The 12,649-nt window shown below is 50.5% G+C and overlaps 2 protein-coding genes across 2 annotated transcripts in view; one reads left to right on the top strand and one right to left on the bottom strand.

Moving 5' to 3' along the window:
• The window catches only part of SNX30 (sorting nexin family member 30), a 67,318-nt gene extending 59,644 nt beyond the window's left edge, over window positions 1-7,674 (bottom strand). The window contains exon 1 of the mRNA XM_077817809.1: window positions 7,384-7,674. Coding sequence (XP_077673935.1) covers window positions 7,384-7,551 — 168 coding nt within the window. The 5' untranslated portion in view covers window positions 7,552-7,674. The remainder of the gene's footprint in view (window positions 1-7,383) is intronic.
• Window positions 7,675-7,804: 130 nt separating this feature from the next.
• LOC144264703 (uncharacterized) lies at window positions 7,805-10,362 on the top strand. The gene is made up of 2 exons (XM_077816487.1): window positions 7,805-7,873; window positions 8,664-10,362. The coding sequence occupies exon 2, from the start codon at window positions 8,683-8,685 to the stop codon at window positions 9,436-9,438; it is 756 nt and encodes a 251-aa protein (XP_077672613.1). The 5' UTR covers window positions 7,805-7,873; window positions 8,664-8,682; the 3' UTR covers window positions 9,439-10,362.
• Window positions 10,363-12,649: the final 2,287 nt, after the last annotated feature.

Below are 12,649 nucleotides of genomic sequence, written 5' to 3'. Positions count from 1 at the left end.
AGCGTGGGGTATGGGGGGGAAGAATTCGACAGAGAAGCGGCAGAAACCAACAGACCCAAGAAGTGAGAGACCCCGAGGAGAGTCTGGAGCAGACAGCTCAGTTTTAAGGATGGAGACTATACTGTACCTACCCTACCCGCAACCTGCTAAGCCAGTTAAACAGCAATAATTCCACTGGAAGTAAAGTCATGAAGTTTTAGAAAGTGCCTCATTTGGAGCCTGCAAGTGTGTTGGGGATGAAGCTGGCAGACAAATGAAAACACTACAAACTTGCATGCCATTTTGTACTAGAACATGGACCAAGCCTTCACTTGGGGGTGCCTCACCACTGTACATGCACAGAGTGGCAAGGAGAGTTGTGACTGGGTGTCTGCACCTTAAACTGAGATTTTGGCATTTTTAAGTATGCATTTGTGACAAATCTAGGAATTTTCTGAGACAATTTTATGTGCTATGTATTGCTCTGTACCTAGGACCTTGGCATCGCTGTTCACTGTGGGGGAAAGAACTCATTTTACCCCCTAGGACATGGGAGATCAGGCTAGGTATTTGAAACATGCCCACTCTGGCTCTCTGGGATGGAACTAACACATTTGAATGGAAGACCCTACCGAGACCTTGGCAACCCATCCCAATGACCAGAAACATACACTTCACTGCAGAGGGAGCTGAACATGTGAATGCAATATGGCTGTGTTCAGACAACAAAGACAAGAGGTGGCAGGTGATGTGGTAAGAGCTGAGGGACAGAGAGAGAGCGAGCACGCGTGCCATGATAGTTTCTACAGCAGCACGGATCAGCTGCTCTCTGCTAACCTAAGGACTTTCAGGTTCTGTAGGCCAGGTGACCAATTGTTACCTTGTTTTGAAAAAAAAGTCTGTCTGATGTCACTGCAAATACTTACTGAGAGCACTGCACCCTGAACAGGTAGGAACCAACCTTCGGCAGGAGTCTGATTTAGATGGATTCACTGCAGGAAGCCAGAGAGACAGGGACTGTTGGCGCCCAAAGGCCCAGTTTCAGAGTCATGGAGGCAGCAGCATACAACGAAAAATTTGTACTGGACTGCCAAGACTGTAGAAGCTGCAGAGAGTAAGATTATTTTTCCCCATGCAGGTCAGAACGAAGGAACCATGACAACAGGACAGGCATTGGAAGCTGTAGGGAACCAATTCTGCAATCCTGTTCCAACATAGCTCAAGATACTTGCAAAGCTAAGTTTGTTTTAAGCTACTCCAAACCTACAGAGAAGATGCTAAGTAAAGCAGCACGAAGTGAGAGGCTCATGAAGACTTTCAACCATGGCTATCTAGGCTCCATTCTGACAAGCTACGTGGTTACATTATTGAACAGCACCTGTGGATTCACAAGTTAACGTAGCTGGAAATGGCATATGAAGCCCTAAGAATGATTAAACCGGGGCTGAAAAGGATAAGAAGGGAGACTTGGTGGTGGACTCTTCAAGTTATAGCTTCGATTGAGAAGAACAAGTGGCAGGCCAGTGGCTTGAGCAAGGATAAGATGTGTATGGAGGCAAAAAAACAGCCAAAAAGTGTTGCAACAGCTAAAAAACTGTCCTGCAATGCGCTACATAACCAACTAGGAGGATAAGAGACCATCTACAAACTCACTAAGGCAAGAGGAAATAATGAGGGATGTGAATGAGTTTGCTTCCATTAGAAATGAACATGGTATATGACAAATGGTGAAAATCAATCAACAAAGCCTGGAGTGATAATTTTGAAAGAGTGATGAACGAGAAGAATCCAAGGAAGGAACTAAGAACACGTAAGCCAAAACCAGGCTTGACAGATTGCATGCGGAAGGAAGAGGTTGTGGAGGCTCTTAGGGCCACATGAAGTATGGGTGGATGCACTGAAGTCACTGGGAAGGGAAGGCAGCAAGTCTGTTCAATGATTCTTAAGAAAGAGAAAATGCTGGATGAATGACATAAAAGCTTTGTGGTGCCCATTTTTAAACATAAAGGAAATAATGTACTGTAGGCTAATTATCACCCACTTAAGCTGTGAAAGTATGGGAGATGATTACTGAAAAGTATTTGCATGGAATGGTTGAAGTTTGAAACAGTCAGTAAGGATTTATGCCAGGAAGAAGTACAATTTATGCTATATATATTATAAGATCATAAGAATGTCCATAGTGGGTCAGACCAATGGTCCATCTAGCCCAGTGCCCTGCCATCTAGCCCAGTGCCAAATGCTTCAGAGTGAATGAACAGAACAGGGCAATCATCAAGTGATCCATCCCCGGTCATCCAGTCCCAGCTTCTTGCAGTCAGAAACCTCTAAGAATTCTTATGGAGAAGCTGAGAGAAGAGAGACAGCATCTGGGTATGGTCTTTATAGACATGGAGAGGGCATACGATTGTGTACCAGGAGAATTGTGTACCCAGGATATGTGCAATGGAGCAGCTAGCATAGTCAAAACCAAATGGGGTTACAACAGAGCGAGTTTCCAGTAAACACTGGCCAGCATGAGGGGTTAGCACGGAGCCCTTTTTGTTAGCAGTTGTCACAGATGTGATAAGTGAGAATATATGAAGGGAGACACCTTGGAATATGCTGTTTTCTGATGACAGTCATATGTGTAGAAGACAGAGATCCTGCAAGCCAACTTTGACAAGCAGCATCACAATTTTCAGCAAGCAGGATATGGAGTGGACGTTAATAAGACCAAGGCTTTGATACCTGGAAGGGAGGACCACCTACCATAAAGGATATTATGGGCAGAGAGCTTAGGAGAGCGAAGGAATTCACATACCTAACATCAATAATTGCTGACAATGGTGCCCTCTTGGCTGATGCATGGCATCATACCAAAGCTGCTTCAGGTGCAAATAGAGGGAGAAGACCCCAATTCTCTGTGATAAAAAGATGCCAATAGAGTTAAAAGGCAGAGTGCATAAAACTGTAATTTGTCCCATCCTAACGTATGGAAGAGAAACTTGGCCAGTCACAAGAAAAGAGACCTTGAGATGGTCAAATGGTTAGATGCTCCGTGATAAGGAAATGAAATGAAGTTGTGAGGGGCTTAATGAGGGGTGCCCCCAGGTGAAGACATGTTGCATTTGTATGGACATGGTTGCATTTGTACAGACAAGTCCTGCAGAGACCTGAGAGTTATATTGGTAGGATGGTCCTTGCTATGATCATGGATGGAAGACTACAAAGGGGGAGGCCAAAGACACAGTATATGGACCAGATATCAGCAGCCTGTACAGAGACCAATTTGCACAACAGCCAGGCGTACAGTCATGAGTTTGGGGAGATGGCTACAGAAGTCGCCAACCCCAAATAGGGAAGTGGAGAGAAAGAAGAAGAAATTATTGCAGGTTCACGAGTCTGAAATGTAGATAAGGCTAGCCATCCTTCTACTGAGCACTACTTCTCCTGCAGCAGGAACTTAGACATAGAAGGCACCCTAATTGCACTTTGACCAGTGGGTGTAAAAGAAATGATTTGGGAAAGCACCGGGGCAAGTGGGTGTAAAAGAAATGATTTGGGAAAGCACCGGGGGTAACTCCCCCCTTAGTCCCATTCCTCTAGGTCCTCTTCCCCCAAACTTCCACCGTGCTTGGCCCCAGCCCAAGGTCTCCCTCCTCTCTTCACCCTAATTCCTCCCTTCTCCACAGACCCTGGGGCTTACTACCTTCCTCCTCGTTTGCCATTAGCCCCAAGCCCCTGAGGCTTCGTCGCCACCCAAGCCCCTAGGGCTCCCCAGAGCCAGACTGAGGGATTTACCAGTTCAGTAGGGTGGCTCTTCTCCTGCCTATCTGGCCTTTCTTCCCGGCTTCCCCAGAGCCTCCTGCAGCTTCTTGTCCATTTCTCCTCCCCTGCAGACTGCACAGTCAAGGTTTGACAGGAAGAAAGCTGCAGGGATTTTGAGTGGAGTCTGAGGCGCTGGATTCACCACTCAAGCTACAGATTGCAGTGCATTCTAACTGCCCCACATAGAGTCTACACTCCAGACCCCACTCAAAATCCCTGTGGCTTACCTTTTATTAGATTTGATGGCACCGTCTGTACGCGTGCCAGAGGTAGAGAGCACCCTGAGGCTGCTACTAAATAGCAATTACAAGCACAGAGGTGTTCACAATTCATATTTAGTCACACAAGTGACTTTGCATACTTCAGTGGGCGTGGTACCCCAGTGCCCTCTGCATACGAGCTATCACTGACTGACTCTCCAGAAACTTTCACATTAAATGAATTCACTAGAAGCTTTATCTGTCAGCAGCATGGGTCCTTATCCAACTCTGCCAAAGAGAGGAAAGGAGAAGAGCGCTTTGGGGAAATAAAGGCAACGAACAGCGTTCTGCCAGCTTCCAGAAGCAGAACTAGGTCTGTCTTTACCTTTTAAGGCAGCATCTCTGAGTGTGTGGGGCACAAAACAGTAGCAGTGCAAGTTTCCTCAGTACTGTCCAGCCAACATGGCAGGGTTGGAGCTTTCAAAGGGTTTAGGAAGTGCTGCCTGAAAGATCCTAAACAGGTGCATAATCCAACCCCTCTGGCTGACTCAGTAAATTGTCCTATCCCTCCACTAAATAGGCATCAGGGTTATAGGCTTGTCTGGTTGATACGGAGCAGACAGTCCAGGCTACATTCAGTCCTGGCATAAGCCCACTAACTCAATGGAGCGGTGTCTACTTACAACAGAGAGAATTGGGACCCCGATCTCAAATTATACAGAGCAGAGTACAGCCCTTCATACCTGGCAAGTGGATTTTGCTGGGGCTGGGGGAGGCAAAGAGTAAATGTAGCTTCTGTGCATAGATGGACGTTAGAGGGGCAGCAGAAAGAGCTAGGAACCTAGCCCAGAATGGCACCAGAGTTCAGCCACGCTTGCATCTTCTTACCCAACTATTGGAGGCCACATACATATGATTACTTTTTCAAGCCAGTGAATTAGCCTGCTAAGAGATGAAGAAGTCACAGCCAAAGATTAAGACAATGAGGCCAGTGGGCAAGCTAGCAGGCATTCAATTTAACCTATTGAAGGGTCTGGGGAATGGGCATTAGCAGCACCAGCAGTTTAAACTTAACTATTGCCATAAGATTGGAGGCAGAGATGCTGCTTATTTCATGCCTATATACTTGCAAAAGCGAACGGAAGTAGAGTTTTTCCTGCCAGTCCTGTGAACATTAAACAGAGGAGGGAGCGCTCTCGGACAGAAAGGCAGAACACCCCGAAGAGATGCTCTCAGATTCATGGTCTTCTGGATTTTACTGCCCAATCCTTCTCCAGATACTGGAATGGTGGAGCACCTCGGCTCTTTTCTCATGTCTGACCTACTGGGTTTTAGGCTCAAGGAGTCCCTTTTTATTTGAGAGATTATACCAAAGATACAGCCTTCAGACAGAGCGCCAATTCAGTCTGCTGCTCTCCACTGCTTCGGGGTCAGAATCTTTTACTCCGAGACAAGCTTTGAATAAGGCCAGATACTATGAGCATCTATCTATTCCCACATCACACACACAGCATTTTTAGCGGCTAGTACTCATCCCCACCCTACACAAACACAGGTGGATGGATTCACCTGCACTGCTTCAGACAAGCATATGGTCACCTGGCCTGAGGCTACTGTTGGGCAGAACCCCCTCCCCCCAAAATGATCAGGGTGAGGAAGCTCACCTGACTCTCGGCTGCCGCCTAAAAAGAGATGTGCACCAGCTTGCACTCCAAAATTTAAGCGTTCATTAAAGGAGTGAATTTAAGGCCCCGTTTATGCTAGGAAAATTCACACCAGTAACATACCAGGATGAACAATACTGGTGCAACACATTGCCTGAAAGTAACTCCAGTCATGCAAACACAAATCTCCTTGGTGGAGACAAAGCTGGAGCCTCCATCCCTTATGGATCCAAAGGCCAAGTTGTGAACTAAAATATTAAGGTGAACCAAGGCAGTAACAACCACCTTAGTGCGCTGACAACCCACTATGCAGCTCTGAGGTGTGGGTGCCCCATGTCATCTCAAAGGGGTGTCAAACCTGAAGCCTAATGTTGATAACTTGCATGTCAAGTATTTGCCTGCTAATCAAGTCACAGAAGGGTACCACACAGAGTCTTTTGCTCAGGTGGGCAAGTCCCCTCTCCTCCAGACAAGGCACCATCCCCCTCAGAGACAAGGAATGGTGGACCAGGGATGAGGGAGAGGCCCCAGACACTTGTAGGGGGAGGAATGGCCACTGCCACCCCACTAAGAAGCACGGCAGGGCAAAAAGGGTATATGCTTGGGGCTCCAGATCACCTCAGTCTTGCCCTGTACAGAGCTCCACCCATGTGGATTTAGACAAAGCTGGGGGCAGCCACAAAAAGTCTCCAGAACAAAGGATGGCAGATTTGTAACTGTTGACACATGGCCCCACACTGCACAAGTCCATGAGAATGGAGAATGCCATTCAGCTTTCAGGAAGCCTGCAGCAACTTGCAGGCCCCATATGTGCCCATTGACTGAATGAAATTTAATTTGAGAAAGCTTCAGGCCCACCCCCACAAACTGCCCAAAGCATAACGACTATCTAACCCGACCAGATGTCTTTACTCAGCTACAATTTAAAAAAAAAAAAGAAGGCCACATGCACGCTCAATAGGAAATAGCAAACCATTGCAGGAATGAGCAACACCGGTATCATGCGAGGTCTGCCCTGACTGCCAGTCAATGTTGCGTCAAGTTCCCTCCGGAGAGGAGAGAGTCACAAGGTATTTAGAAACGTAGCACTTCTCAAGACACCCAGACTCATGGAGTATGCGGGGAAAAAAGGTTCAGAGAGGGGAGAGGGGGGTGTGGGGCCAGCACAGCCTACCTGCCATATTAGTGCTGCGAGAAGGGAAAGTGGCAAGGAAAGCGGCTCCGGAGGAGAGGCTCGCATTCAAACGGATGACAAGCCTGAGGGTACGCAATCATAGCAGGGGCACAGAACCTTCCCCGCCCGGCTACAGGCTACACCTGGGGAGGCAGGGATGTAGTCCTCATCATCCATCACTGGCAATAAAGGCCTAAGACCGAACAGAAGAGGAGCATGGACCACATCCTGCCCGCTTAACCAGCAGCCAAGACAACAAGAGAGGGCGAGGGTGGGGATTTCACCTGCTGCTCAAGTCTTTCCCACCGCACTCCCGGGCGCGAACCGAACCCAGGCGGATGTGGGGGCGCGGAAGCAGCGGCCCCCGGGAGAGCACAGCCGCCCTGGAGCAGCCCAGCGCGCCTGCTGATGTGTCACGAGCATCGCCGGCGGGCTGGGCGAAGGGGTCTTTCGCAGCACCGGGAGACGAGGGATGCAGCCGGCGGGCAGAGAAGCCCCGCCATTCATTCCCTCCCCCGCCGCCCTCTGCCCGCACCCCAGCCCGGCCGGGCCGTACCTTGTCGGCGAAGCTGCGGGGCAGCAGCAGCTCCGGGCTGGGGGTGAGCTCGGCGGCCGCCTCCTCGCTGCTGGAAGCGGCCAGCGGGTGCGGCATGTCCCGCAGAGCCCGGGGCCCGGAGGAGGGCAGGGCCCGGGGGGTCCCCAGCCCGCCGCCCCCGGCCGACATGGCTGCGCTTGGCGGCGGCGGCAGCAGGCGGGCAAGGACCGCGGGCCAAGGCAGAGGCCGCCCCCGCCCGTTGCAGCCCGGCGGAGCCGGAGCCCGTGCGCCGCCCAGCCGCTCGCTCCACGCCCGGGCGCCGCGCAGGGAGCGGGCAGCGGCGGGGCGGACGCGGAAGGTACGGTGCAGCCGCCGCGGCAGCGTGGGCGTGTCTCCCGGGGAGCCCGCCCAGGAGCTCCGCCTCCTCCGGCTGGCGCTGCCCGCTGCCGGCCCCCCGCCAGCCGGGGCTGGGCGCGGCCAGGGGCGGTGCCGCCCGCGGCGCGGCTGCAGGGTGAGCAGCGCGGGCTGGGCGCGCAGGGAGCTGGGCTCGCAGGTGCGGTGAGGGTTCGGGTGAGGTGCCAACACGGTGCCGGACATAACGCCAGGGTCAGGGGCCTGGATTGGAAACTCTCCGGGGGGGAGGGAGGAACGGAGGGTACGCCTACAGTAGGGCATTATTTCGAGGTTTGGGAAGCGATTTTATACATTCGGCCTGGTGTGTCCCCACTAAAGCGCGTGAGTTCGGCAGAGTGGGTCCACAGTCCCGAGGCTGGCACCGAATGTCGGAGCGGCGCCCTGTGGGTAGCTATCCCACAGCCCACTGGAATTCTGGGTTAAGCTCCCACGGCCGGGTGGGGCAAAAACATTCCCGCCGGTGTTTCCGGGTGTGTGTCGTCAGTCGCTCCCCCGCTCCGTTAAAGCTACGGCAGACAATCGTTCCACGCCTTTTTGGTGTGCAGACGCCATACTGCTTTCAGCAGATGGTGCAATACGGTGCACCGCTTCTTTCCTGGTACTATGAATCCAACTCACATTTTCTCTCATCTTTCTATGTAATCTCTATAAGTATCTACTTTTTCTCTTCCTCATCGACCGCTTCCGCGGCCAACTCAGCTCTCCCGCCATTGCCGCGCTACCGAGCTTCTCCATGTTGTCTGTCCTGGGCTCCCACCTCCGTGAAAGCTACAGAAGACAACCATTTACCGCCTTTTTTCAGCTACCGTGTGAACCGAACAGCACCTCTTCCTCTGCCACTCTGCTCTCCTACATTTCATGCCCTTTTTCCTGGATTACCAGTGCAGGTGCCATAGCGCGGCAAGCATGGAGCCCGCTCAGATCTCCGCTGCAGTTGTGACCATTGTAAATACCTTGCGCATTATCCAGCAGTATGTGCAGAACCTGCAAAACCGGGCAAGGAAGCAACAACAGCGCGATTACGATAGTGATGAAGACTCGGACACAGATGTTCCTAGAAGCACGGCATGTGGTGATTGGGAGATCATGATGGCATTGGGGCAGGTTCATGCCATGGAACACCGATTCTGGGCCCTGGAAACAAGCACAGACTGGTGGGATCGCATAGCGTTGCAGGTCTGGAATGATTCCCAGTGGCTGAGAAACTTTTGTATGCGTAGGGCGACTTTCATGGAACTTTGTGACTTGCTGTCCCCTGCCCTGAAGTGCAAAGACACCAAAATGAGAGTAGTCCTCACAGTTGAGAAGCGAGTGGCCATAGCCCTGTGGAAGCTTGCAACGCCCAACAGCTACCGGTCAGTCACGAATCAGTCTGGAGTGGGCAAATCTACTGTGGGGACTGCTGTGCTGCAAGTAGCCAATGCAGTCATTGACCAGCTGCTATCAATGGTAGTCACATTGGGAAATGTGCAGACCATTGTGGATGGCTTTAATGCACTGGGGTTCCCTAACTGTGGTGGGGCGATAGACGGAATGCATATCCCTATCTTGGCCCTGGAACACCGGGGTGGCCAGTACATAAACCGCAAGGCGTACTTTTCCATGGTGACACAAGGGACGTTTCACCGACATCAACGTGGGATGGCCAGGAAAGGTGCATGACGCTTGCATCTTCAGGAACTCTGGTCTGTTTGAACAGCAGCAGGAAGGGACTTACTTCCCAGACCAGAATATTACTGTTGGGGATGTTGAAATGCCTATAGTTATCTGTTGCGGTTCAAATACGAGACAGCACAAAGCTTTAAGCAAGCAAACAGGCTGGTCTGCCAACGGACTGGGCCTGTCAGCTTTCCACCCTCTCCTTTATTCTTTCTCTCCCCCCGCGTATTACATTCTCCAACAGATAAAAGGAATACACTGGCTTTATTTAACATTCTTATTTACCAATTTCTATCTACCTCATTCCTTGCTCTCGGGCCTTGAGCCCAGTCCTGGGAGGCTTCCCACGGTTCATGTCATCTGGGCGAGATTCCAAGGTTCATGCCCTTGAGAGGAGCTGTGTGTGCACTGCTCCTACACAACACTCCGGGTGTGCCCTGAATGTTGCCAAGTGCATGAACCTTGAATGAATCCTACAGTTATCCTCGGGGACACAGCCTACTCCTTAATGCCATGGCTTATGAAGCCATACACAGGCACCCTGGACAGTAGTAAGGAGCAGTTCAACTATAGGCTGAGCAAGTGCAGAATGGTGGTAGAATGTGCTTTTGGATGTTTGAAAGCTTGCTGATGCAGTTTACTGATTCAATTAGATCTCAGCACAACCAATATTCCAGTTGTAATTGCTGCTTGTTGTGTGCTCCACAATATCTGTGAGAGTAACGGGGAGATGATAATGGCAGGCTGGGAGGTTGAGGCAACTCACCTGGCAGCCAATTTCGCACAGCCAGACAACAGGGCGATTAGAAGAGCGCAGCAGAGCACGCTGCACATCAGAGAAGCTTTGAAAGCCAGTTTCATGACTGGCCAGGGTACGGTGTGACAGTTGTGTTTGTTTCTCTTGACGTTACCCACCCCCTATCTATATGAAAGGAAATAAAATCACAATTGTTTAAAAAAACATTATTTATTATTTGTTGCACAACACAAAGAGAGAAATCAGAAGGTAGACCGGGGGGTGGGGAGTATTGGGTTAGGGGGGTGGAGGAGGAGGAGGAGGGAAGGACAAGTCTAGAAACCAAATCAAAATCGGATATGCCAGCTTTCTGCTGCTTGTGCAATCCTCTGGGGTTGAGTGTGGGGTCCCCGTAGCCTCCCCCCCCCACATATTCTTGGGCATCTAGGTGAGGAGGCTATGGAACTTGGGGAGGAGGGAGGGCGGTTATTCAGGGGCTGCAGCGGCTGTCTGTGGTCTTGCTGCCTTTCCTGCATTAGATCCACCATACAGCGGAGCATGTCAGTTTGCTCCCCCATGAGTTTGACCATAGCATCCTGCCTCCTCTCTTTGTGTTGATTTAACGCTTTACGGGACTCCGCAATTGTTTGCCTCCACACATTCAGCTGGGCCCTATCAGTGTGGGAGGACTGCATGAGCTCGGCAAGCATGTCATCCCGAGTTTGTTTTTTCCGCCTTGTAATCTGGACCAGCCTCTGGAACGGAGTAGACAGGGGCCACGTTGAAACATTTGCACCTGCGGGAGGAGAAAAAGGGAGGGTAGTATTTTAAAGGATACATTTTAGAGAACAAAGGGAACACTCTTTCTCAGTGAAACAGGCAATTCATGGTACACAGCACATGTTCTTTCTGTACAAGGTCGCATTTTGCCTCTTATACTGAAGTGCCTGCCACTTTGGTGTGAGTAAGCCATTACACATGGCCGGGCAACAGAATTCAGCTTGCAGGCAGCCATGGTAAGCCCTAGGGGCATGCGGAGTTCTGCTTCTTCTGCATTCATTTCAATGCTTTCAAACTGCTAGGCTCCCTTTCCCATAGCAAGCAATGCCTGGAGGGTTTGCCATATAAAAGGAGGGCCTGCAGGCTCTCTGGGATGATTGCTTCACACAACACCCCCCGCCCCTCCGCACCCACCACGTGGCTCCGATGAGGCTCTGAGCAGGGATGAGCCCTTTAAACGCGAACAGCCCAGTGCAGCTGGGTTTCCCCCTACACCCAGGCTCCGATCAGGCTCTCACTCACCAGAAGTGTCTTCTCCAGGGTCATGGTCCAGGAGCCCGCCTTGGGAGTTGGGGGAGGCTGTTGGCTCCAGCATTAAGAATAGTCCCTGGCTAGAGGGAAAACAGATTCCCCAACTTGCCGCCTGTGCACTGTCCTCCTGCTCCTCTTCGTCCTCCAATAATTCATCCTCCTCGCTCCGTGCAACTCCCACCTTTCAGGTGTCCACGGACAGTGGTGGGGTAGTGGTGGCTTCACACCCCCTAATTGCATGCAGCTCACAGTAGAAGCAACATGGGTGGGGCTGTGATCCAGAGTGCACGTTCACCTCCCTGGCTTCTTGGTACGCTTGCCTGAGCTCCTTGATTTTTGTATGACACTGCTCTGTGTCCCTGGAGTAGCCTCTTTCCATCATAGCCCTGAAGACTTTAGTGTACATGTCATAAATATAAAGGGAAGGGTAACCACCTTTCTGTCCACAGTGCTATAAAATCCCTCCTGGCCAGAGGCAAAACCCTTTCACCTGTAAAGGTAAGATAACCTCGCTGGCACCTGACCAAAATGACCAATGAGGAGACAAGATCATTTCAAAGCTGGAGTGGGGGGAACAAAGGGTCTGTCTGTCTGTGTGATGCTTTTGCCAGGAACAGATCAGGAATGCAGCTCAGAACTCCTGTAAAAAGTTAGTAAGTAATCTAGCTAGAAATGCATTAGATTTCTTTTGTTTAATGGCTGGTAAAATAGCTATGCTGGATGGAATGTATATTCTTGTTTTTGTGTCTTTTTGTAACTTAAGGTTTTGCCTAGAGAGATTCTCTGTGTTTTGAATCTGATTACCCTGTAAGGTATTTACCATCCTAATTTTACAGAGGTGATTCTTTTACTTTAATTAAAAGTCTTCTTTAAGAACCTGATTGATTTTTCATTGTTCTTAAGATCCAAGGGTTTGTGTCTGTGTTCACCTGTACAAATTGGTGAGAATTTTTATCAAGCCTTCCCCAGGAAAGGGGGTGTAGGGCTTGGGGGGATATTTTGGGGGGAAGAAGTGGCCTCTTTCCCTGTTCTTTGTTTAACACGCTTGGTGGTGGCAGCATAGGGTTCAAGGACAAGGCAAAGTTTGTACCTTGAGGAAGTTTTTAACCTAAGCTGGTAGAAATAAGCTTAGGGGGTCTTTCATGCAGGTCCCCACATCTGTACCCT

Source organism: Eretmochelys imbricata, chromosome 5 (assembly GCF_965152235.1).
Source record: "Eretmochelys imbricata isolate rEreImb1 chromosome 5, rEreImb1.hap1, whole genome shotgun sequence".
Taxonomy (NCBI): Eukaryota; Metazoa; Chordata; order Testudines; family Cheloniidae; genus Eretmochelys; species Eretmochelys imbricata.
This window is presented reverse-complemented; position numbering and strand designations above follow the sequence as displayed.